The sequence below is a fragment of the Lissotriton vulgaris genome, chromosome 1_2 (assembly GCF_964263255.1).
Source record: "Lissotriton vulgaris chromosome 1_2, aLisVul1.2, whole genome shotgun sequence".
Taxonomy (NCBI): Eukaryota; Metazoa; Chordata; class Amphibia; order Caudata; family Salamandridae; genus Lissotriton; species Lissotriton vulgaris.
The window spans coordinates 65,105,442-65,131,920 of record NC_141686.1 but is presented as its reverse complement, the minus strand read 5'-3'; the positions used below and the strand labels follow the sequence as shown (position 1 = coordinate 65,131,920).

Sequence of the window (26,479 nt, the reverse complement as noted above, 5' to 3'; positions counted from 1 at the left end):
GTTTCGGCTTGCCATAACGAAGCAGGAGGGTCAAAAATAAAATCCCTGCTACAAGTCCCAAAAATAAGGGTATGCCGCCAAAAACAGAGTGAACAAAATTAGGAATGATTCCCAGAATTGCTTGAAAAGGTGTTAGCAGTCCCGTAAAAATTGTCTTAAATATGCCTGGGATGCCTATGGCACTAGACATGTTAAGGAGTTGGCTGAGCATTTCTACGAAATGCACGGGGCAATTTGTTGATAAAAGTTCATGAACTTCAGTAGCTGTCCTTGCAACTAGAAGATCATACGTCTCTTTTGATGACGTTATAGGCACTGTTGTCTGCAAAAGCACAGACTTCATTTTGCTTAAAGTATCAATTCTTATAGAATAGAGATTCAGACGAGGCCAGATGGGAGTCACTGTGTCTGCAGGCCCACTCGGGAACAATGCCTGCATACAGCATTTGACCATGGATGTTACACTTACTAGATAACTTTTCCCTGGCACAAGGCCACAACATCTGTGATCCGTTCTAAGAATGTAACTCCCGTTTGCAAGTTGCATAAAGAAGGGCTCTATCGGAGTTGCAGGTGTGACAAGCTGGTGGCATGAAAGGTTGTTAGAATTTCCATCACATGCTCCGTGTAAATTAATACCCTGACACAAAAGTATACCACTTAGTGAGTGTTTACAATTTTCACCACTAAGAAATACATTTTTGTCGCTGTCACTATAGCAAGAATGTGTGTATGGTAATTTCCATTCTGATTTTACATATCCTTTACCCAATTGTTCATACTGGCCAGTAGGTATGTACTCAAGGCACTTTTTAAATCGGAAAGTTGTTTTCGGAATTGTGATAATTCCGTGTATTATCCATTCAATGACAGGACTCTCTGACATTGTCAATGGTAATCTCTCAAGTTTTTTGATGCTCAGGATTGTATAGTCTGCTCCTTTCTGTGCCAAACTGATCTGTTTATCAGTAAGGTTAAAAATGGAAAATAATGACGTTGTGTTGATTAAACGCCAAGGCACATAGCCTGAACGAAGATTTTGCAGCTTCCAGCCTAATTGTATAATAGAACGTAATTGAGATTGGCCATGTTGTACGATCAATTTCTCGTATTTTCTCAGCTGTTTCAATTTATGTGACTTTCCAAGCCTCGTTGTACGCAGCATAGATACTGGTCGCTATGAAACGCTTTTGACGCTGCTTGCGTGGTCCAAGAATGAAATCGCGCAAATCAGCATCATCTTTAAGTAAAGACAAGTGTTGCTTAATTTCAGCCAGTGTGGATGATCCTAGCCATTCGAGGCAGAGTTTCCCTACACTGTATGTTGTTACTATCCCTGGATGTTGTCTCTGGGAGTATCTAGGGTCTTGTCTGGTCATTTTTAACCCCTGTGTTTTATTCAGGAATCTATCTTGACAGTTGTTTGTGTCAGTAGGCCAGATTAACCACTTTTTCCAATCAGGATGTGTTCTGTTAAAATGTAAAATTTGTGACACGTCTAACTCAATATCTGTGGTTGCATTTTCAGGTATTGGCTTTGGAATAGACGGTGTTTTAAGGTCTTTGATCTTAGCTAGGCCAAGACAGGATGTTTGGTGTATTGTGTCATTTAAAAACAACATTTGTTCTGGTATCATGCAGGTTCTGAATAGTGCTTCAAGGCCTTGTACCTGCCAATCTTTTGTACCCCAAATTGTTTTCGTTTCAATGTTATTTTTCCAATAATCAAAACCAAATGTCATCATTTTTTCATAAAATGCTTCTGAATATATCAATTTAGAATTTGTCAGCATTGTTTTCATTCCTGTTTATCTAACAGTTTGTAATAAAACGTTTCAGCATCACTAGTGTTAAACCCTGAGAAGTATTTGAATTTCTCAAAAAATGCTTTAGAACTGCTTTTAGGTGGTGTAGCACAATGTTCCCATTGATTATACATAAAAACATTTCTAGGCTGTGCAGATTTATGCAAGTAATGATCACCATAGTGTGTGTAGCAGAATAGCTGCTCATAACTAGATGAACCTTGTAAATAATCATGATCTGTGAATCTAGCTGACATTACTAAATCAGACATCATGTCATTAATACTGTTAAAGTCCCAATCATCAGAGAATGCACTAGGTTTTACAAAGTCACTTAAGGAAACCTTCAGTTGATGAGGATACTTCAGGATTTCGACCGGACCATATATCTCATAGTCCGTTTTCTCCCATACTACCCCACCAGGTATTGGAATGGCTGTGACATTTACTGTTGACAGTTCTCTTTTCTTCACGTGGGATGATCTGTGTGGTTTCAGGACTAGGTTGATGTTCTGACTTGCTGTGTCCATTGTACTGTATTTTCCCTCAATGAATTTTCCCAAACAAAGGACCATAATGAGCCAAAGCAGGAGGAAAAATACACCTAGACCGAACCAGAACTCTAACCAAGGGGAAATAAGGTAGATTTCCTTCAGTTGATGAGAGTTCCATTGCTTTTTCTTTAAAAGTCTTTTTTGTTTCTGGCATCACTTCGGGGTCGTTTTGATCTTCAGAGAAGTTGTTGAAGTTGATGAAATAACCAGAGGCAGTTCTGTCAATTGATGGGATTGTTCTTTCAATCTGTCTTTCGGTAGCATTTTCTGATGCCACATTAGTGTAGACTGGTGTTGTTTCTTGACGAACTGTTTCAATCTGTGTCTCAAGAGGCACGAGTTCCATGGCATTATTGCATAGTCCTTCACTGTGAACTGCAGGCTGATCGAATATGATTAGTCTTTCAGTTTGAACCTCTTGGATTGTTGCAAGTTTGGGTATTCTGTTGTTTCTTGGGAGTCCACTGGGCCTACTGTTGATTATAGGCCACATGCTTGTGGTTTTACCAGGTCGATAGACACGACTCTGTTCTCCTTTTTACCAGCAAGGGGCGGTAGTACTACTGATCTTTTTCCGGTGACTGCCAAGACAGGTACTGCTTTTCTGTAAGAAGGCCCAAATTCCTTCTTCACCGCGATCTTTTCTCTGACTAGATCCCCAATCTTTGGAATCCAGACAGGCCTTGCTGGGGCTGTTGCTTGTGGTGCCTCGTCAGTGGTAGTTGGCTGTTGCTTTAACTTTATGTTGCTTAAGGATTTTCTTGTTTCATTCAGTTCCTGTAAAACAGCCAAACGATCCTTTACATCAAAGTCTGTTGTTTTTTCTTGTACCACTGACATCTGACTATCGAGGTCCTGAATGTTCATTCTAATTCCGAACAATAGTTCGTATGGGCTGAAACCTTTTAGAGAGTTTCTTGGCAAGTTATTAAGACTAGTCTGGACACTTATTAAATGTTTGACCCACCCAGCGCCTGAACCGAATACCTTCGCTGTTATAGATCGCTTTATGTCTCGGTTTTTTCTTTCTACCACACTATTCCCTTCGGGGTGCGACGGACAAGAATACCGCAACCCAATTCCCATGCTGGCCATGGCCTCCCTATAGGCTCGAGAGCTGAAAGCAGGACCCTGGTCAGAATGGAACGTGGTAATTGCGTATATGCCGATAAAGACTCGCAGATCTCTCTTATAACCGTTCTAGCATCAGCCGAGCGCCGGAGGCTACATTTTTAAGTGTGTTTAGCCTTAACTGTGTACAATGGGACGCGCTTCTCTTCTTTGATTGCGCAGATAGACCGCCTTATGCTGTCTAGCAGGGATCCTGAAACTACACTGGCCTGTTCATTACTGCGATCTCTGTTGCAGTTTTCACAATTTTGAGCAAAACATTGAATATCTATGCTCATTCCTGGCCACCAGTACTCTGATTGTAATTCTTTCAGAGAATCCTTAATAGTTTGGTGTCTCAGACCCAACCCCATGTGTGCTTCCAGTAAGAGGTAGCCCCTCCTGCTCGGAATTACTCTGTCCCCCACTCCAGGGATTCGAGCAAAAGGAACGGAGTTTGCATCTATTACGTATGCATAATTGAGTGGATAGTTCACGGGCAGTGCTGCACAGTCGCCTTTTACGGTCGTTTTTACTGCCAGCATGGTTTCCCCGTCTATGTATTTTTGTGTACGCTTTTTTGTGGCTACGGAAGCCGGGTTAGTTGCTTCCGCTATGGCTGTGTTAGCCAATGAATTCCCTGCAACGTGAACGCCATCACGTTGAAGACTGTGCGTGTACCACGTGAGTCTTTTGTAGTTCTTTGTGTAAAAGAGCTACCTGTTTCCAGAGCAATTTATGCTTTATTGTGGCACCTGTGTCATCTTTGTAGTCGTTTTCAATCCACCTCTGCAGTTTATTATTGTAAGAGTTGACGCAAAAATGAGAATCGCACACGATAAGTGTGGGGAATTCACGTTCTGCATTTTCGAGCGCCATCTTTAAACATCTGATTTCAGTTCTCTGAACCAAACAGTTTCTTACAGATTCAGTTTTTGTTACTTTCGGTCTGAATTTACCGCACAGCCAACGACCTTTAACAATCGCACAGGCTGCATCGTAGGATTTGCTCTCTACGTTGAAATGCTGTACAAATCTATCTGTATAGATTATACAGGCGTATTGTGGGAGAGGCAGAAGTTCGATTGGCAGAGGATATTCTTCTTCATATTCTAAATCATTCAGTTCTTTGAATTGCGGGGCGAAATAGTATTTCACATCTTCCGCTCCTAGAGAATCTACACACTGTATCCATTTCGGATCCAGTGACACTGTAGGCAGGTTTACTGGGCTGAATAGCGCCTCGAAGGCGGATTCCGCTGTAAGGATATTAATCCGTTTGCCGTGTGCTAGTTCTCTTTCATTTGCTAATGCAATTTGCACTGCTTTCACAGTTCTTTCTGTGTGACTGAATGTTTTTTCTGCTTGTGTGTACAAGTGAGATTTAATTGAAATTGGTACCTTTTCTCCCTCATTAGAGGTTAGGTACGTGAATCCGCATCTTCCTGGGATGACTCGGATTACAAGATCACGTGTGTTATCACGTGTATCTAATTTAGTTTTTGCTAACAGGTCTGTTTGCAGTGATCTCAAAATTTCTGTGTGTTTTTGAGTCCAATTGATTTGTTTAAAATCAGGTTTAATTAGTTCGCAGAGAGGTTTAACCCTCTCCGCGTAATTTAGAATGTAAGTTCTTCCGAAATTCAGAAAACCTAGAATGGATTGTAAATTCTTCAGCGTTTTTGGAGCTTGGAGTACAGCGCACTTCTCTAAGAAGTTGTCCGCTAGGCTTTTCCCTTCACTTGATAATTCGTATCCTAAAAATAATACTGTCAGATGGGCAATTCGGGACTTTTTAAAGTTGAATTTGTAACCCTCTGCTGCGAATCCAAGTATAATGGTGTTCACTCTTTTCAAGTGAGTATCCAAGTCGTCGTCTGTGAGATAGATATCATCTACGTAAGATAATGCTTCATCATCATATATTTGTAGTAACTCTGTTACCCTAGCTGAGAATAGTCCTGGGCTGTTCTTGAACCCCTGTGGGAGTCGACAGAATTTTTTCTGCGACCCAAATGCAGAGAAAGCGGTCAAATATCTGCTTTCTGGTGCAATGTTTTGACAAAAGAAACCATTAGATAGGAAAAAATATAAAACAACATTAGACCTAACTATGTTGTTCATTAGGGCTGCACTATGCGAGTTTTGTACTGCAAATGTTTTTCAACATGTATTAAGGTGTCTGTAGTCCAAAACTAGACGATATGAATTGTCTGGCTTGGAGACAGGAAACAAAGGATTGTTCATTTGAGAGGTGCTTGTTTCAATCACCCCCTGGTATTCAAGTTGATCTAAGATCTCCCTGACTTGTTTTTTAGCTTCTTGCTTAATGGGATACTGCCGTTGGGCAGTTGGTTCACTTTTTAATTGGATTTTGTGGGGAGGAGAGTCCTCATCCCATCCTACATGATTTTTATATAATGCAGGTGCCTGGGCTACTGCCCATTTCCTTGCATAAGTATATTTTTTGTGAATCAGAATGTGATTCGAGAAGGCAGGCATAATCACTTCTTCGCCACGAGGGCACTCCCTGACAAACTCTGGGGGCCAATCTTTTTCAGCTAACAGAATATCATAGCCTTTTGAGAGTTTATCCCAAAATAGACCTCTTATTTTCCTAGTCTTATCACCCTCTATACGCAATGTTATTTCGTATATCTTATGGGGCTCGCTAAGTCTGGTGTCGGCAGTTTCAACCTGAATGTATTCATTCGTGTCCACTGTCTCCAGATGACTCATCAAGATCTTGCGCGCTATACTGATTTCTGCTGCACTGTCCAACATTGTCAATGCCCACTCCCCGTTTTTCAACTGTGTCCTCAGTATTCTCGGCATGGTTGATTACTCTAATACTGGCTACCTTCTTTTTAGGAAATTGTGATTTCTTATTTTGAGCAGGTTCCTTGTCTTTGGACTTGGTGTGCTCTCCTGGGTCTGACCGTCCTCTTCTTTCCAAATTCTGTGGAAAAGATCGAGAGGGACGTGTATCAATACTTTGATATCTATCAGGTTTTTTCAGATTATCCCTATTTCTAAGGTTATATCTTTTCTCAGAGGGCTCCCTCTGGGGAGACTGGTGTTCTCGAGTCGGAGTTCTTTCCCTCCGTCGAGGAGACCTTCCTCTGGACTGGAAAACTTTTTCCTTGGGAGTGGATTGTTTATTTCTATCCCAGCTCTTTTTAGGAGTGTTTAAATTATTTTTAATAAATAATTTTTCAGGATTTGCGAGCAGTTGGGGCTTTACCGGTTTTCCACCCAAGCTGTCTCTACCTAATTCTTCATAGCATTTTTCTATGATTTATGCAAGCTCAACAGGATCTTTTATATCTGTTTCCTTCAACTTCTGGCGAATCGCCACAGATGCTGCTTCTCCTTTTATGTTGGCTAATAATATAGCCGAGACCTGCTTGAAGTCTTTCAGTAATTTCATACCAAGAGTTAAAGCGGGCTCTGGACCGTATTCATTTTGAATCTGTTTTAGCACTTTTGGTATTACCGCCATAGACGGAACACCGTGTGTTTTTGTGTAGATGGAAGCAAAGACTGTACCCCAAGTGTCACAGTCCTCTATGTGTGGTGCGATTCCCATAGGAAGGCAGATTGTCAAGATTGTGTGTTTCTCAATAGGGGTAGTATCAGGAAATACTGCCTCTCTTTGAGTGATTTTCTGTGCTAACCAGAAAGGAATTTGTTCCCGTTTTACGGGTGTTTTACCAAGACATGACTATGTTCTGTGGTGTAATTTTATTAGTGTTCCCCTGATGAGGGGTCAGCTGTGGTACATTAACAGCTGGCTGGACTGTTGCAGTCCGCATTACATATTGCACTAATTGCCTATGTATTTTAATTAATGTTTTTAGCTGTACTTACAGCTCTTCTTTAGACATTTTTACAATGTCCGGATGTGGTGTGTAGCTGGCTAGAACCGGCCACGTTGCTCCTGGTCTACCTAGTGGACCGAGCCTAGTTATGTGATCATTGTGTTTTAGGGCGCCATTAAACCAGAGCAGGTGCTCTTGGAATTTAAGTGGAATTTCAATCTCCTCGAAAGGAGCGTACTCTTCCGGAGGTTCCTCTATTTTGTAATAGTGAAACTTTTGTTGTAGCGTTTGCCGCTGGAAAGTTTATCCATGAATAGAATACCTGTCTGCCGATATTCGTGTGCCTCTATCACGAAAATTACTGTACCACCTTGTGGTGTCAGTCCGTTCTCTATAAGTTTTAACGTTATAGATTTTCTTAAATGTGCCGGGATGATTATTGCACCCGGTACTGTATCGTCGGAATCCTGCTGAGTTGCATTTACTGCACCCCAGTGGTTCCGTTATTTTCTCCTGGCATTGTATAAATGCAAGGCTTGCAGAGTTGGTCTCCAAGGAGACAAAGATTAGGTGCACAATATTTTGGAACACTGTATCCTTCAACGTTGAATAAACCAGAGCTTTACATAGGAATCTCTTCCTACTAAGGTCGGGCGGATTTTAACCTTTCACCCACTCCAGACGTCTATTGGAGTATTTACGGGAGAAAGGGGTCGGTGTGAAATATGCACGACTGAGTTACTCTAACGTCTTGCGTTAGTTTATCGCCTTACCAAACATCTGGGCGCCATGTAGTGTAGTTCCTAGTTTCCCACTAGGCCCTGCGCATTGGAATAACAAACAGTAGTATCGACATAGAAGTGCGGATCTTCCAGGCCTCCACTGACTACGCTAAACTTAATTGGGTGTGTTACCAACTAGCTCAGAGGTCACTGGAAGCTTTCTTCTCTGCATAGGAAGTGATCAGCTTCCCTGGCACAGACAAGAAGGGATTCAGTTTTCCAACAACCGTGCAACATGACAACTTTGCTCCTCAGATCAAGAGTCAATCTCTAGGGTCGTGTGCAACAATAGACATGTATTTCACTCAGTCAGGTTAGTGCAGATTACTTTCACGATATGTAGAGAATAGAGAGACGGGCGTTTGTCAATAAAGGGTTAACATTTATTGAACAGTCTTTCTTCTCGTACAAGAGAAATGTATTGCCACAATTGCAAGACTTGTTATGATAAAAAGTACGTACAGTAAGATAAGTATTGCGAGATAATACTGTAAAAGCATTGATATGGTTTCTTAGCCATATAATGGTTTAAAAGTAATAAAACATATATACAGTCATATATAAATTAGGCTAAAATACTCAACTGGTGCTTCTAACTACGCCTACCCCAGTGTGCCTGACCTAAGCCTAACACGTGGAAGGGGAGTAAGTAGCTTTAAGTTAAGTTGGTTTTGCCAAGGTTTGCTTCAAGAATTCTCTTCTAAGGGTTTAGTCAACACCATACCTCTGAATAGAATGATGGAGGTCTGGTATCTCCTTCAGGGGAAACTCGGTATCCCAGTCACTCGCGAGGGCAGACTAGAAACGCTGGAGCTGGATTTCTCAGCAGAAGAAAGGCAGCGTCTCTCTTCAGCGCGTCGAGGAGGGGGGACAGCGTCCGCGGGCAGCTTGGCATCTGCTGGGCTCTTCGCAGAGGGACGGCTGTTCAGCTCCTAAGCTCACCACACCATCGTTCGCGCTTTAGCAGCGATAATGGTATCAGTAGCTTCACCAACAGCAGCGGAGCAGCAGCGTACTGCATACAGCATACAACAGCAATGGGACACCAGCTGCAGCAACAGGCTATTGCTTAAGGCAACGTTGGTAGTATTTATACCTGACAGGTGCCTGGTTTGACGCAAGTTTGCTGGACATAAGACGTCAATTAAAGATGTCACTAGGAAGTGATAGCTATCAGTTGCTCATTAGAGTTCCATTACTAATCAAAACACAGCAAGCGGGGATTTCCAGGTTTGCTGAGTTTTTATCTTGTTGAAGAACTCGGAGTGTTAATCTAGGAATATCAGATAGTGACTTCTGCTCTGTCATTGCACTAATTGGTTGCAAAGGAAGTGGCAGAGAACTATTCTGGAATGTAGCTCTGTTCGTGTGAGGCCAGAGATGACTTTCTGAATATCGCACTTGAACGGTTATGCCAATATATGGAATAAATGGATTTATAGCCGAATAGGGGCATAAGGTCACAGTATCGATCAGGATCCTAGATAAGCACGCAACAGTCCCTATTCCTTTACCTGCCCCTCTTCCTACTGCTCCACTGCCTATACCTTCTCAGTCTGCTGTTCCCGCTACTTCTGCTCTCGTGGCTACTCCTACTGCTCCTGTGTTTAGTCCCCATGTTGTTGCCCCTGTACTTCTCTCCTCTTCTCCGTCTGTCCGTAGTCGCATACCTAATGCTGTTGCTAATCTTTACTCTCCATTTGGACCGATCCTTGGGTCCGATGTTTCTGATGTCCCTCAACGACGAAGTCAAATTCCTGGTGGTAGGGAGAGTGATACGTTAATAAAAATGGCGCGTAATTGGATTAGGTATCCCATTAAAAACACCCCGCGCGTGGTTTTTGAGACGTTCTCTCAATTTAATGAGCCCACGCAGAGATTCATGTTTGAGGAAATGTGTAAATCCTTACAAGAGGTATGGGATACTGATGAGGTAGACAATGTGCCTGCCAAAATGACTGAACTTCAGAATCAGTTTTCGAACGGTATGATTGTGGGTAGTAATGTTCGACGTGCTGTAGAGCGTCTATCTTTTCGATCTACCGTACTACCTCGAGCATTGTTTAAGGACGAAACTGAGGAGTGGATGGCAACACCTGGTCAGTATCCCATGCGAGAAGTTCCCCCAGTGTGGATGCCAAGTGATGCGAATGCTAATCCTGCTATTCCGCCACACTTCCAGAGAGTTTGGATACACCTCCCATGGAAGCGGTCGGACGTTTTGCAGGTGAAACAAACTTTGCCAGACCCCCGTAAAAATCCGGCTGGTTATTATAAAGAGTTATCCCAATTAGTGGATGCTACTATTATGAACCTTGCCGATATAGACATGTTGTTCGGTAACGTAGTACCTCAACCAGTTTGGGCAAAAATCCGTCAAGAGAATCACGTAGCCGAATTAGGCAGTGATTGGGCTGCTCTTGCGGCGGCCGACGGACGACAAGTTGGTGGGGCTAAGCCTGAACAGCTTATTGAGAATCTGCCCCAGAGGATAATTACACTTATGAAGACACTTATGCCAGCAATGAGAGTAAACTGGGATAAACTGTCTGCGTGCAAGCAAAAGAAGGACGAGAGTGTCTCCGATTTCTTCACGAGATTGGAGGAGGCATTCATCGATCACAGTGGTCAGGATATGAGCACTGAGGGAGGTCAGCGATTATTTGTAGATAAATTTGTATCGAATTTGTTGCCTGAACTTAGCAACAAATTGAAAAATTCCGAAAGTTCGTGGGCTGCTTCTACCTCTGCTCAGATATTAGCCACGGCTCAATATTACGAAAATAGGGAGAAGGAGGAAAATGATTGTGCGGATAAGAAATCTAAGGATCTTAAAACTAAAGTTCTGTTACAGCAAGCGTATCCTCCGCGCTCTAATCAAAATGACTCTCAGCAGCAAAATAGATCGCAATCACAGTATTCTAGGTCGCAGTCGCGTAATGACTCTTCCATACCGAGATCTATGCTCGGATATAATCAATGTGCATACTGTAGAGGTGAGGGCCATTTGAAGTTTGTCCGGTTTTGCGCGACCGAAATAATGGTGGTTCGGCTCGAGGAGGCCGTAGTGGTCCTCAACAGGCTTCACGAGGTAGAGGTCGTGGTGTTACTCAAAATCAGAATGAGCGTTCTAACACTTCATCAGATGCGAACAATTGATTTGATCAGCGTGGTTCATCGTCAGGTAGATCTGCACAGTATCATGTGGATGACTGTTACGTCGAGCATGATATTGATGACAGTAATTACTAGGACAGCCACAGACAAAGAGAGGGAGTAGTATCAGTTCCGGTTGATCAGAGAGGGCCTTACGTCGCAGTTGCCACATCGGGCGTTGTTGAGCCTTTTCTGTTGGACACTGGTGCAGCGAAAAGTTCCATCATGCATTCGAAACTCCCTGGCGCACCTTTGTCTGGCTTAACGAATGTTTCCGTTGGATTCTCTGGCGCCCCCGTTAGCAATCCGGTTTCTAGCCCTTTGCCCCTTACAATTGGGCCTCGTGAGCTGGAAGCTCCTTTGATTTTGACTACTGGTTGTGGTGAGAATCTTTTGGGCCTGGATTTGCTGAAACGGTTACATGCGACCCTGTACTGTTCTCCTACGGGAGTGGAGCTTACATTGGGTCAGAGAGTGATCTCTCCTATGTACTTGTCAACTGATAAGCTCCCACCGGAATTGAGTTCTCTTCCTGAGTCTTTGTGGGCAACAGGTCCCAATGATGTGGACCTGCTGGACATCTCACCTTATGTTGTTCAATTGAAATCGAATGTGCGATTACCACGTATTCCCCAGTATCGTATCTCTCTCGATGGTGAACGAGCGCTGTTAGCGATCATCTATGACTTGATCAAGAAGGATGTTATTGAGGAAACTCGGGGAAAAGTGTGTAATAGTCCTGTGTTACCTGTTCTGAAACGAACTGATCCATCCAAGCCTCCTGTGTACCGTTTTGTTATTGATTTACGGGAGGTGAATAAAATTGTGATTCCACAATTTCCTGTGGTGCCTGACATCACGGCTTTACTGACTCTGATTCCAGCCTCTGCTTCTTGGTTCTCAGTGATCGATCTGAAGAATGCTTTCTTTAGCATTCCGATTGCTGAGGAAAGCAGAGATCTATTCGGCTTCTCATTAGGTGGTCGCAGCTTCCGGTTTAAACGCGCTCCTCAGGGCTACTGTGAGAGTCCATCGATCTACAGCCAAGCCCTGAAAACTCAGCTTGATGCGTTTGTGTTACCGGCTGGTGCGGCCTTGCTTCAGTACGTTGATGACTTGTTAGTGGCTGCTGACACTACAGAGATCTGCAAAAGTGCTACAGTATCGCTGTTACAGCATCTCTGTGACTTAAATCACAAGGTGTCACCTTCTAAACTGCAATATTGTTGTCAAGAAGTAACCTATCTAGGTCACTTATTGTCAAAGGAGGGAAGAAGGTTGACCCCAGAGAGAATTGCAGCGATCGCTCGAATGACTGTGCCAACCACTCAGAGATGTGCGTGCCTTTCTAGGTATCACGTCATACTGCAGGCAATGGATTCCAAACTTTTCATTGCTAGCGAAGCCATTGGTAGCCCTCACGTGCAAGGATGTTCCGACTCCTTTGCCATGGACTGAACAGTGTCAGAAAAGTTTTTCTGAATTGCGTGATGCGTTGTGTTCGGCCCCTGTGTTAGGTACTGCTGACTACAGTAAGCCGTTTACACTATACGTTCACGAGAGAGGGTTGTGCGTTGAGCGTCTTGACGCAACAATTTGGTGGTAAGCAGCGTCCATGTGCATATTTTTCCTCGACCTTGGACCCAGTAGCTAGAGCATTGCCGAGTTGTCTAAGAGCGACAGCGGCAGCTGCGGTGTCCATCAGACAATCTGCAGGATTGGTCATGGATAATATGCTTACGGTAATGGTTTCGCATGCAGTTGACACTCTTAAATCGTACGAAAACTCAACACTTGACGAGCGCAAGGTTGTCCGGTTATGAGTTGACGCTTTTGGCAAGTCATATACAAATAAAGCGCTGTAATGTACTGAACCCGGCGACGTTGTTGCCGACTAATATGGAATCAGATGATGTACCACCACATGATTGCTATTTGCGAACTGAGGAAGAAACGAAGGGTCGTGTTGACCTAAAAAACTCTCCATTGGCAGATCCCGATGGTACCTTGTATGTTGATGGTTCGTGTTTCAAGTTGCCGAATGGTGATGTGACGACTGCGTATGCTGTAGTGACGTTGAGTACGGTTGTGGAAACTGCAAGATTGAGCCAGAATTCCGGGCAGGCGGCAGAGTTGATTGCGTTGACGAGAGCGTGTGTTTTGTCTAAGGGAAAGCGAGTGAATGTGTTTACGGATAGTCAGTATGCATTTGGCGTTGCACATAGCTTTGGTCGTCTGTGGAGAGAAAGAGGATTTATGACATTGCATGGCACGAAGATCCAACACGGACAGCTCGTGAACGATCTTTTAGACGCACTTACATTGCCTAAGCAGGTGGCAATTATTAAATGCAGCGCGCACCGAAAGGTTACGGATGATGTTGGTCGTGGTAACGCGTTTGCGGATGAGATTGCTAAAGAGACAGCTAAGAACCTTGCAACCCGAATGTACGTTACGAGTTCAGTAAGGTGGCCGGCAGAGACTGGTATGTGTGAGGACACCGTTGAGAGCGTGAAAGCGATTCAGAATGAGGCCACCGAAACTGAAAAGACTAAGTGGGAAGAAAGCACGGGAAAGTTAGATGCGCATGGATGTTGGATTGATTTGTCAGAATGTCAGAGGTGGATGTTGCCGGATGCATACGTGCTAGCCGTTGTGACTATGGCTCACGGCTTGTCACATATTAGCGCGAAAGGTATATGCAAGTTGCTATCCCCTGCATGGAAGAATGATGGTATCGCTAAGTGTGCTGAGAGAGTGGTTAAGACTTGTATGGTATGTATGATGTACAATCCTGGCAAGGGCACCCCCACTCCACCTGGCCATTTTGCTCCTCCTACATGTCCCTTTGAGGTTATCCAACTGGACTTCATCCATATGGAGAGATGTAATAACTTGAAGTACGTTTTAGTTGTGGTTTGCGCGTTCTCCAGATGGATCGAGGCCTATCCTCTTAAAGATAATACTGCCCCGTCCACAGCGAAAGTCCTACTGAAGGAATACTTTCCTCGGTATGGAATGCCACGGATTGTATGGTCAGATAACGGAAGTGAGTTTGTGGGGAGTGTGATGCAGAGTGTGTGTAAGGGCCTTGGAATTCGACAAAAATTCCATAGCGCCAATCATCCCCAGTCAGCGGGTTTAGTTGAAGGGTACAATGGTACTCTGAAACTGAAACTTGCTAAGATTCAAGCTACGACTGGTCTGTCATGGCCTGATGCCTTGCCTCTGGCTCTCTTGTCGACCAGGGCGACTGTACACTCTCGAGTAGGGCTTAGCCCATATGAGATTGTGTTCGGCCGTCCTGCGAACATTTGGGGAGTTCCGAGGCCTAAGGCCTTTGATAGTCTTGAGTACCCAATGTTAATTGATTATCTTCATAATCTGACTGCTAAACTGAGGTTAATTCATCAACAGGTCTTTGAAGCTCTACCGGCACAGACAGAGGGTCCTGGACATCGGCTCCAACCGGGTGACTGGGTAGTCACCCGCAACTTCGGCAGAAAACGCAATTTGGAGCCGAGATTTGTGGGCCCGTTCCAAGTCCTCCTAGCCACAAGGACTGCAGTTCGTCTGGAAGGCCGGAAGAATTGGGTGCATGCCACCCATACCAAAAAGGTGCCTATCCCTTTGCCAGCAGATTCTTGGGTGAGGACTGGTATCGCCGCAACGGAAACAGAGACCCCAACAAAATTTGTGCCGTTCAGTGATGCTCAACCTGTAGGAGATACTTCATTGCAGTCAGATACATTTGTTGAACCTTCAGCATTGGAGAACTCGAGACTTGAAATGTCATCTGACCGACAGGACGTTGTTTCACAATCTGAACAATTATTTGAAGAGCAGACTCGTCCTGGAAGAAACAGATATTTTCTTCGTTCTCATAACAAAGACTAATAAATAAAAACCCCTTTTTGTTTTTTTCCCCTTTTTGAATTCATATTACCCCCTTACTGTTGCTTTGAACATTATGGACAATTGCATCCTCTATTAATTATTGAGTTCTTTTCCACGTATGTTTTTCCACAGCTAGGAGATTTGCATTAAAATTGAATGTTTGATTAAAGAAAACCTTACATCCGGGTTGACCGTAGGGCCGTGCGGGTACTTCCTTCTGTTTAGCAGGTTCCTGACACTAGGTCGGTACTTTTGTCGATTCCTGGGAACTCCTGGGAATTGATAATCGCTACTCAGAACGAAGTGCGTCAAGAACGTTGCGGACGGTTTTTAGAGGATGGAATTCTCCAAGTTGTCGGAAGTGGAGAGGATGCTAGCTCAAAGATCGACATTGCATAGGGTTGTACGAACAAAATGCTTTCTGTTTCAGGTATTCCTGCTGTTTCTGACTGTTTCCATGTTATTGGTGGGTGGAGTGTATTTCGGACTACAATCATTATTACCTTCTGCTTTACCTACTTCTTCTGAACCGAAATCTATTCCCACTGTTTCTCCACATTCCTTTCATTCTCTGCCCCAACACGAACAGGTTAGACGAGCAGAATTCATGAATAACTCCTTTGTCCAGCTTCTTCATCAACATCAGTTGGTGATGAATACTACTAATTGTTGGGTGTGTGGGTTAATGCCACATACCATGGATAGGGGTATTCCGTATCTGGTTCTTCCCTACAGCTCCCAGGGGTCAGCTGGAGCATTCCAAACTATGTTTCGTAGCGCACTAGATTCCTACCCCCATCGAGAGCCACGCACTGCAGATCATGGTCCCGGCCCGTACCACAAGCCTTTGGCAAGAGCGATTGCTGACTTAGATAGAGATATTTTTGATGCATCGCTTATCCCAGAGGAAGAGGTGCGAGCATACAAGGATCTGAGTGAGGCTGAGTATAGCATGTCAGTGGGTGATAGACAGCTTAAAAGCTCGTCTCCGATCTGGATCGTACCCCATCTCGGTAATTTCTGCTTGAAAGGCCTTGGCCGAAGTCCGCGAGCTCAGCTTGGGAGGAGTGCTTGCACTGAAACATACGTTTTACCAACGCTCTCTTCCCCTGTTCTGTTGACTGCCAAGGGTACATACTTTGTATGTTACGACCGCGCATATACATGGTTGCCCCGTGACTTCTCGGGCACCTGTTATATTGCGAATCTGTTGCCACCGACCTTCACAGTTGCCTCGGACTATCACAAGACTAGAGTTGTGAGAGGCGTTATTAGCGAAGAGGACACTGCCGGTCAAGAAGCAGGAGACTTCTTTAAGGGTTTCTTGCCGTTTTGGGGACCTATGATCAATAGTAGGAACCTGAGACAGTTGACTCGTGTGGTTGAATCGACTGCTAATATAACTGCGAGTGCTCTTGGTAATCTGACAGCAGAGCTTCAGGCGGATAGGCTTATGACATTGCAAAACCGTATGGTTTTAGACGTTCTTGCAGATAGAGGTGGTGTATGTAAGGTGATCCATTCGAGTTGCTGCATTTTCATCCCTGATAACGCTCCAACTGTCTATCAAGCCATCTCGAAGTTGCATAAGATCTCCGAGTCCATACACGTGGACGTAGGTGATTGGACGCTACTAGGATGGTTTTGGGGCCTGATGACGTGGGGTTGGAAGATTCTGATGATCATTGGGGTTGTTGTAGCATTTCTGTTCACATGTTGTCTTTGCGTGCAGTGTGGTCCTGCCTTATGTGGCCTCTGTGCTACAACGTGTATAAGACGGCCATCTGTCACCAAGGAAGCATTGATGGATAGAATGACGTTGCAGCAACATCTGAATGATCTGATGAATATCGAGATCGATTCTGATATCGACTAGTGCTTGCCTACATGAGGGCAAAAGGAGCGCCTGAGGTTCCGTGACAATTATAGTGGTGTTTTTCGACTCGTTCGAATATGGACGAGTTTGGTATCTATGAACCGCAAATGACGAGTTTAGTGGGTGTACGCGTTTTCTCTACACTGGCCTGAACCGTTCGTCTTATTTGTGGGTTTCTTCATCTGAACCCACGGGTTCCATTTTAGATACGGCATCCATTTTGTCTCTTGCCCTCAAGTAGCCAGCGAACGGACACTGTCCGCTTCGTGACCCTGGGATTCCCAAGCCCTTGCGGAAGAAACGTGTTCCTTTGAGGGTGTCTTTATGATGAGGGGAATGACACTGCAAAGGCAGATGGCCCCGCTCAAGGCTCATCTTGCCGTGCCGGTCTATTGTTTCAGCCGTGCATGCATAAGGCACGAATCCTTTGATCCTGCAATCATGTTTCCGATATCGCCCCCTACACTCTTTTCAATCTGTTGTCTTCCTTGCACCTGTTTGTCTCTTCCTCTCAGCCGGAATGGAATGTATTTAATGATGGGATAACGTACTTTTACAGTTGGGAACCGGCGATGCTACTGTAATTATGTTCCGGGACCCTGAATACATGAAAGCGACCCTTTTGAAGTTTACTGTGGGAACTGAGTTGTAACCTTTTGTTCGCCATGTTGTGCTATGACTAAAATCTGTATAAAAGGAGCGATCCACTGTTGCAATTTGAAGCAGTCTCCTAGAACCTACACGTGTTGTACTTCTTGTGACTTCTGTGTTCCCTGCAGTAAATAAACCTCGATCTTTGACGCCGAAGGAAGTGTCCCGTGTCTCTGTGATTTGTACGCCGGAACAGGTAACCCACGAAGGTTTCAGGTGTTGTCCCCTGGCACCGCTGGGCCTTAGAATAGCCCAGTCCTTCAGCTGTCAGAAGATTTGTCATCTGCGTCTTTCGGTTGTTTATTAGACATACAAGGAGGAACATGATCAGGTGCAACTGGTTGAGAAGGAACACCGACAAGTTAAGGCAGAGAAGGAGGCTGGGGTGGGTGGTGTAAGGTTGCAAAGAAAATATGGAAACAGCTGAAAGAGGCATATAGCACAGTGGATGCTGCCCAGATGGTGGCATCGCATCATACAAGTCTTGAACCATGTGCTTCAATGACGCCAAGAAATCTACAGACATTAGAACAATTAGTGGTATAGCGAATGTTGGTTACTAAGATAACACCATACATGGTGTTTGTGCAGATGATTTTTTCTTTGATATCGTCATGAATACATTGCATTTGTAGGTCTTCATGCCAATGTGGCAAATAATCTTCCTGCTCTTATTTCTACTGGATCAGAATAGACCTGCGTAATCTCCTACTCCATATTGTTGTCATTTATAGTCATCTTCATCTCCTTCCAGCCAGCTATGGGAGGCATTTGCGTATGCCAAATTGGGGCGAAAAGTGATTGTATTGGAATGTAGATACCGAAAGACCATCCATCGTCAAAAGGGTCATCATTGACTTGTGCCACACATTTCGCTCTTGCTGACAGTCCAGAAGGAGCTTTAATAGCAGATGATGAAAACTCTGGAAAGTTGTTTTTAACAGACAAGCATGAGGCAGATATATTTTAAGTGACAAAAGAAAGTCTCTCTCAATCCCATAAGGTTCTGGCACTGAAGTTCTCACATAAGGAGACAAAGTAAACACTAAAACTCAGCCACAAAAAAACCTTTCTAGTTGCACATACTGAAAGGGTTGAGGAGTCTTTTCATCCAGGAAGGCTCCAATATTTAAGTAAAAACTGAAGTCTCTGGTTCAGTCGCCCAACCAAAAAAGGAAGAACACAACTAGTCTTCTGCAGAAGACGTTAATAGATGTAACAGAGACGGCAAACATAAAATTCAACAGGAGAAGGTCAGAGAATAATACCATCCAGTCACTAGATGTGCAGTAGAAACCTGAAATCTGGTGCCTACTTAGAGAGTTGTATCTGAGTCAATCCACCTGATTTGCTGGATTTTGGGTAATATTATGAGGTGGATGGGCTACTAGGAATATATGGTTGTTTTCAATGTTAGTCACCATATTGGAACACCTCTGTGTTAACAAGGGCTAACAAGGGTTCCAACAGGAAAGAATTGAAATCTGTTAAATCTATTAAATACAGAGTGCTGGAGAAGTCACCTGATCAAACACAGGTGCTTTCACTTGGACCACGTACAAAGAGATGAGCAAGGAAGACTGTCCCAATGAGTTCACTCATACCACGCTTGACCAGCCATCCCCCAGGACATGTACTTTATATCAGTCACTGTGAAAGGAACAGGCAAGAGCTGTTTGAAAGGGCCAGAGTCCGGTGATGAAACATTTCAACTCACAGTACAAGGCTCTAGCAGTCAGATGAACCAGGTAGACTGTGCAGAACATAACAGTATGGACACATTGCAGTAAATCTTCTGGTGATGGAGGGCAAAACAAAATGGCGCTGCAATGCTGACAAGGGAGGCCATTGGCACGGGACGGCCTCAAAGGAAAGAAACCCAGAGGTTAGAAAGGGATCAAGGCATGTACAGAAGCCTCATGTGACCTTGTAAAATAAAAAGGATTAACACTAGTTTCACTGAGTTTACAAAACAAGGAGTGCCATCTCAAGAATTCAGACCCATACAAAACAAGGAAAAAAGCACACTAGACACTCCCTCTGAAAAGCAGCATAGAAGAAATAAAAATAAATGAAATGAGACGAGCACATTGTGGGATGCTTTTTAATGACTGGGAAAGAAGGAGTCACAATTATAAATATACAGTAAATTTGGCTGTGCAACGAAAGCATAGATCATTAGAAAGAAAGACTCCACCATTCTGTGCAACAAATGGCTGGTTGATGATTCTATGGGTATTAGAACAAAGCCCTCGAGGACACCACAAATTGAGCATGCAGATAACTTCATTCAGATTTTACATTGTAAACATTTAGCTCAAATACATTTATTGTGGCACCGGATTTGATCTCTAAGAGCAGTTGAAGAGTACCCATATTTTAGACTTCATAGATGAAGGGCGTAATTGCAAGGGGCTTGAGTTCTGTTTTAAACTGGGATATTGAATTTTTGTTGGTGACAATTCGCATTTTGAACTATACACTTTGTACTCACAAAGGGTAATCAGCACTCTTCACAAAAGAAAAACAATCTTGAGGCTTGCATCCCAGTCCTGCATTTATCGGACATTCGTGGAGGAGGAGCCCTAGGACTTCATTTATAGGATGTAAATTAGCAGAGGGCAATACCATAGTGGACCAGCCAAGCTACAGCATTTCAACTCCATGTTGGTGATGCAGCATGAAGAACCAAGGATGGAGGAGGCTTTGGAGTCGTACACATTACGCGATTAATTCCATGTGCAAGCAGGACTGCAATTATAAGACTTGAAATTAACTAAAGTTCACCCAAATCTGCATGGCAGTTTAGTAGTGGTGACAAGATAACACAAACAAAAGCTGCAATCATCCACATTGAAGTGCCTCCAAAGAGCTTAAAATTTGAACGCAGTCTAATGCACATTAGTTTAAGTAGTGCAAGAGATTATTGGCCTGGCACCATTCCACAGGAGATGCCTCTATTCTCTACAAACGTACATTATTTTTTTAACCAACTTCAGCGTTTAAAAGTACTGTTACCACATACTAAATTATTTCAGGTCCGTTCTTGGATCTGGTCAGATTTTATTGAACACAAGTTAGTAAAACCACAAGCCATCAAGAAGGTTGGTTGCACAGGGTTTTTGTTCAGTATATTGCACAGACATCCTCAACTATCGAGTTTCTCAATTATATGACCCAATCTTTCATTAGATTGGGCTCCACATTTCAGGCGTCTCCCAATAACGAGTGGTTAACCTACTCTGCAAATTGGAAGACCACACAATTTTTTATAGCTGCAGCATACACATGCATTAGGAGAAGACAGCAGATGCACCCACCCCGAATGTGCACAGGTAAAACTGTGTGCTACAGAAAGGTGGCTGTCAACATCAAGATGGCTGCGTTTTTTTCTTCTGTACAATGTTACACATTTGCTCTGTGATTCTCTTATGTAAGGTTAACCACATGCCCAATATTACAGAACACAGTCAAAGTCTTGCATATAAAGGTCTATCGAAGCTCAGGTATGAACTGGGACCAGCTGACATTGTCCCCATCAAAGCGGTCGTCGTCGTCCAACCCAGTGAAGCTTATGTCCAGTAGTATTTTACTCAAACTATCATTCATAGTGTCCAAGACCAGACCCTCTGTTAGCGACCGGTTAGTCAAGTTTCCAATTGGCAGTTCCTTTGAGCATCGCTTGGCAGAGTGCTGCTCTAAGGTAGGTGAACTAGCGAAGGGCCCAGGGGTCATGTCGGGCGACTTATTGTTCAGAAGCTGCTGTGGGGATTCAAACAGAGGTACATCATGGAATGGAGGGCTGCTGAAACCAAGTAAATCTAGGCTGTCCTTGAAAGGCGTGAGAGTGGTTCCAGGGGGTAACCTCACTGGACTGAAATCTGGCAGGGTTCCTTCCTTGTTGAGTGAGGTTACTCTCCATGGTTCAGACCCACCCGCTTGGGGAGTTGTGCGGACTGGCTTGCTAGGTGTAGATGACACAGGCAGTTTGATTACCTTTTCTTTGATCGGTGTTTTAAAGGGGCAAGTATCCTGGGCGCTGCTAAGATCTGTTGGATGTTCCAGGGTTTGAGTCTCCTGAAGGAAAGAGAAGTCCGAGACTAAGCCTGAATCAGAGTTGTTGCAGTCTGGGAACACCAGCAATGGCTCCTCTGCACGGGGGATAATCAAATGTTGCTTCCTCCGAGAAGTGCTTTTCCGTCGCCTGATCACCTGCAAGTCAGATAATTTCCGTGCGGGAGATTTAGCAGCAGTAAAGGTTCTCTCCTCTTTCCAGGAGGAAAGTGGAACATCATCTCGCAAAACTGTGAATTGACAGTCCTTTTTTCCTGTCAAAGGGTTTTCCTCTTTCACAGATACATGTGGCAGAGATTGGGAAGACTCATCAAGTGTAGACATCTGAAATAAAATGAGAAACAGGGTAATATTGAAAAAAAGATATCCAGTCCACATTAGGTTACGCTTAATGCCTGCAGTGCTCTAAAGAATTGTAAACTTGAAGTATGCAAATAAATTTCTCTTGCATAAATCTACTATTTATATAGTCTATGAATCTAGAGCAGGTGCAATACTGGATAGCAAATGGATAGAGAACCTACTGCAGAGGCCACAGGCTACAGTTGCTAAGTACCATTGATGAAAGGGTTGTATTGTCAAACATCTGAATATTTTGGAATACGAGAAATGCTGCCAAAAGCAGATATACAATGGTCAAATCAAGCCTCGAAGCATATAAGGTCTGGCCCCCGAAGGTCAAAGAAAAAAAGAAGGAAATTACTTACAAGTAGCAATGCCTCCACCCTGGGCCTATCTAGAGGATAAAGATACACGTTCACATATTCAAAGGGATTTATTTATTTGGCATACTTATATAGCGCTAATCTGTCACCCAAAGGGCATCCTGGATTCCAAATGTATTGTTAACAAAAAGGAGAAAAAAACATTTAACTGCTCCATGGAGTTAGGAAAAAGTTCAAAAGATGGGAGAAAAAAATCTGGTTCCACTTGACCGAGCGGGAACAAATTGGAGGCTGGCACCTGCAAGCAGTCATGCTACATTAATTATGTGGAATCTTTCATAAGGGAAGGAATAATCCAGTAAAATGGAACCAAGTGCCAATAACATCATAAGTTAACAGAGAAGTTGGGTCAGTCAAATGCCAGTAGTGAATGGCTTGGGAGGTATCTTCATCCCGCCATAGCTACTTATTCAAGCACCCATTGTAGCCTAGAACTTTTATTTTCTCTTTTGTCATTAGAAGTATGGGCCTACAAATGATGTTTGACTAGATATTAGGACAACCCAAGCTAACACATTGACTGCCAGTGGGAGATTGCAATAATCCCCATTAGAAATCACCACATCAGAGATAGAGTTGTACATTGAGGACTGAAAACGCAAAGCCAGTGTCAAAATCAGTAGGCCCTATAAATTGCGGTTCCACAAAACTCACTAGGGAATAGTGGAAGATAGACCGCTCATAGCCAGTATGAAAAGCTCAGTAAGAGCAGAGTTTGCAAACTACAGCAACAATGAAAGGCATTATACAAATTAAAGATATTTATATATCTGTGTACCTGCACAGCCTCACCCTGGCAAAGAAGCACAAAAAAACTATTTATGTCTGCTCTTTTTTACTGCATCTACACAAAATCATAAATATTAGATAGGGTGTGGTAACAGCAGTCATGCGGCAGAATGGGGTAATTCCACATCTGAATGTTGTCACTATGTTGCAAGGTTGAGCTACTGGACAATCTGGCGAAAGCATGGATTGTTTAAGAACCAAAGGAAATACCAAGACGTCCACTAGGTGCCCTACACGTCCCTTGAAGGCAGATGAAAAACCTGAACTTAATGAATTGCTTAGTACACTTCAAGTAAAGCAGGAGTATTTTGTATTCCAGAAGCTGAAAAGAATCTTAGCAAGTGTATGTATGTATTGCACATTTGTATAGCGCAAAACTGTCACTCAGCAAGTGGCAGGGGAAGAAGACAGAACATCCATAAATGTACTCCGGATGATGTATAGCACCTAACTTATTGTCCCATTGACGGCTGCTTTTGAAACACCTACAATTTAACCAAAACCATTGGTTAAAAATATTGTGGTGTGGGGGGGGGGAGAACGGGGGAAAAGGAGAGAGAGGAGAGAGGTGTGTGTGTGTGTGTGTGTGTGTGTGTGTGTGTGTGTGTCCGTCTTATTCTTCACTTATTGTTCTGACCAAACTAGCCAGGAAAAAAAAGAGGGTGGAATTGCTTTAACATTGCCAGAACAAATACCAAATGGGTTGCCTAATTACCTATTTAACTGCAGAAAGCTGGATACTACCTCAAATGTAGTAGATGGCTTCAAGACCGGTTTTCACAAATCGAAGGTCCAAGATTTTGCGGAAAAGTTGGATCCTCATTTTGGCTTTGGCTTTGTTTCCATGTGAACTGGCTCCCTGAAGGTTGGGGAGTGTAGCATGGTCTTCCATGTCCTTGTTTGTTAGGGATACCAACCCTTTTGAAGAAAGAATTGAATGCCTGCAAGGTACGCATAGCCAGGACTGTGTGATTGCTTTTTTTCATGGTCTCTAGGGACTGGTTTACTTCTGGCGTGAACAGGTGGTTGCCAGTATGTGGCTTTTTGTAGCGTCCCCGTACACATTGTTTGAATCCTGGAATGCAATATGGTGCCCACTGAGATTTGTCTATTGGCTGTATTTACAGAATCTAATGCAGAAATTAACAAAGTTATGTCCTCTTCAATCACGGTCTTGGTCTTTTGCTACTCCTGGGCAGGTGTGACATAAGGTCCTCCATTTCCTCCCAGTGCCAGCAAGTGTATCTAATCATAAGGGAACTGGAATTGGCAATTAACCATTGGGTGGATGAAGTGCTCTCAATGAATCTCCCCCATTACCTCAAGTCTTGTATTATCTGGTGGTGAACCATTAGAGGCTGGTGACATAGCCCTCTTCCTTCCAGTACAGACTAAGCGGGAGAATGGCTCATCATGTGACTGGATGCACTTAGGCTCTAGATATGATGCCCTATACTTCTTTTCTATCTTAGGTGTCAATGGTTCAGATGTTGCTGGCTTATTGAAAATATAATTTCCTTGTTGTAAGATGCATCGAGAGCAATGCAAAAAACATGTTTCTCTACACAGGGCACAACACCTATAACAGGAAACCTATTTCCCCTTCTCTCCTCCTGCATCTGAAGCCCAGAGGCTTCTGCTGCCCTCTTGATTATTGCATGATACATGGATATGTCATCACAAGGGAATAGTTCTGAAGGACACACATGCAGTTCCTCTGTGGTGAGTCTGTGTCCTCAGACAGTGCCCGTTCTTCTTTGAGAACACTGAATTCTATCTCCTCTGCGCCAGATGTGTGATCTGGCACTCCTCATTCCTTTCGGTATTCTGTTCATCTTCCTGTGGTGTTACCTGTTTTTGTGGGAGTTTTAGCTCCAACCTTGGCTTCATGGTGAGGGGCTTAAAACCATGCGTTGTTCCAAGAAGTTCTTGAATTTATTTTTGATAAGGTCTTCTATTTCTATTGCAAGTGCCCTTTCAACATTGACTGTTACAGGTATTTGTTCCCGTGTTTTTTTTTCCTTGGGGCTGTCTGGACCTCCTTCAGCGCTTGATCCATCATGGAATCTGAGCCAATGCCTTTTGGTAACTCCTTAACTTCTGATGGCAGTTTCGGCATAATTGAAATACTACAAAAAGGTGGTGGAATGTCAAGGACTCTACGGACAAAATATTTCATTCTCTGACCTAGATGCAGTTCCCCGAGAATATCCTCTTACACACAATTTGGTGTAGAGCATTTTTTCAACAACAACTTGTGTTTTCTCAAGGTCTTTATGAATTTTCAATGATTTCTTCATGGCCCATTTCTATACACTTCTGAACCCAATGGCAGAAAAAACTAACCTGACATGGTGACCACATTAGGAGGCATTGTGGACTTACGGTTGACAACATTCAGGCTCCACCTATGTCGACTCCCACTAAGAGGACGAGAAATATTTGTACACCTGAACCTCCGACCTCCCAACCACTAAAACGCAGAAATATACACAACATGCCAAATTAAAGGATTTTATGCTGAAAAACCTATAATAGGAATAACACACACTTCAGAAACACTTAATGGAAGAAAAACTAAATTTCCACTCGGCCAGACTTAATCGGTATGGAAGAATCACGTCCTCTTGGCAAGATGCTTGATAGCGTTGTGGTCTCTGTGTTGATAAGCAACAAAACTTCTTTAATTTGACAGAATAACAGCCCCTTGTAAAGGTCATTAGGCTTCCCTCTGAATACCCAAGGATGACTGGGGGAGATTTAGATGTTCAAATCTCAGGAGCCATGAGACCAAATTCAAGGATTTCGGATTTGAGTGGAATATCTCACCCTGCAGTCTGGTCAGTAGGTTTGCATGGCAACTTCTTGTGTGGTTTGACAGACAATTCTAACCGGTCTGCGTAGCACCACTGCCTTGGACACACTGGTGCAATGACATGAACCATGTCACTTGGCAGTTTCAGTATGGTTGCAACTATCAGGGTAATCTGATGAAAAGCGAAAAGTAATGTTCTTGACCAATTCATGAAAATGGCATTGCACAATGAAACTTGTTTCGATAGTGAGGATACAAAGTCTTGCTATTTGTTGTTTTGGGATGGGGCTAAGAGAGCTATTGTTTGATATCTCCAAAATGTGACGATTCAGAGAAAAATATTGTTGCAAATATGTGATTTTCTTTGCAAAATCAGCATAGGAAATACGCTTGGCGGTTAATGATTACTGGTAACTGGATTGCC

General features: G+C 43.5%; 1 protein-coding gene across 2 annotated transcripts in view; it reads right to left on the bottom strand.

Annotated features, from left to right (window-relative positions):
• Positions 1-19,742: 19,742 nt before the first annotated feature.
• FOXM1 (forkhead box M1) overlaps positions 19,743-26,479 on the bottom strand; it is a 192,324-nt gene continuing 185,587 nt past the window's right edge. For both annotated transcript variants that reach the window (XM_086952815.1, XM_086952816.1), the window contains exon 10: positions 19,743-22,050. In XM_086952815.1, the coding sequence (XP_086808941.1) occupies positions 21,145-22,050 (906 nt within the window). In that variant the 3' untranslated portion in view covers positions 19,743-21,144. The remainder of the gene's footprint in view (positions 22,051-26,479) is intronic.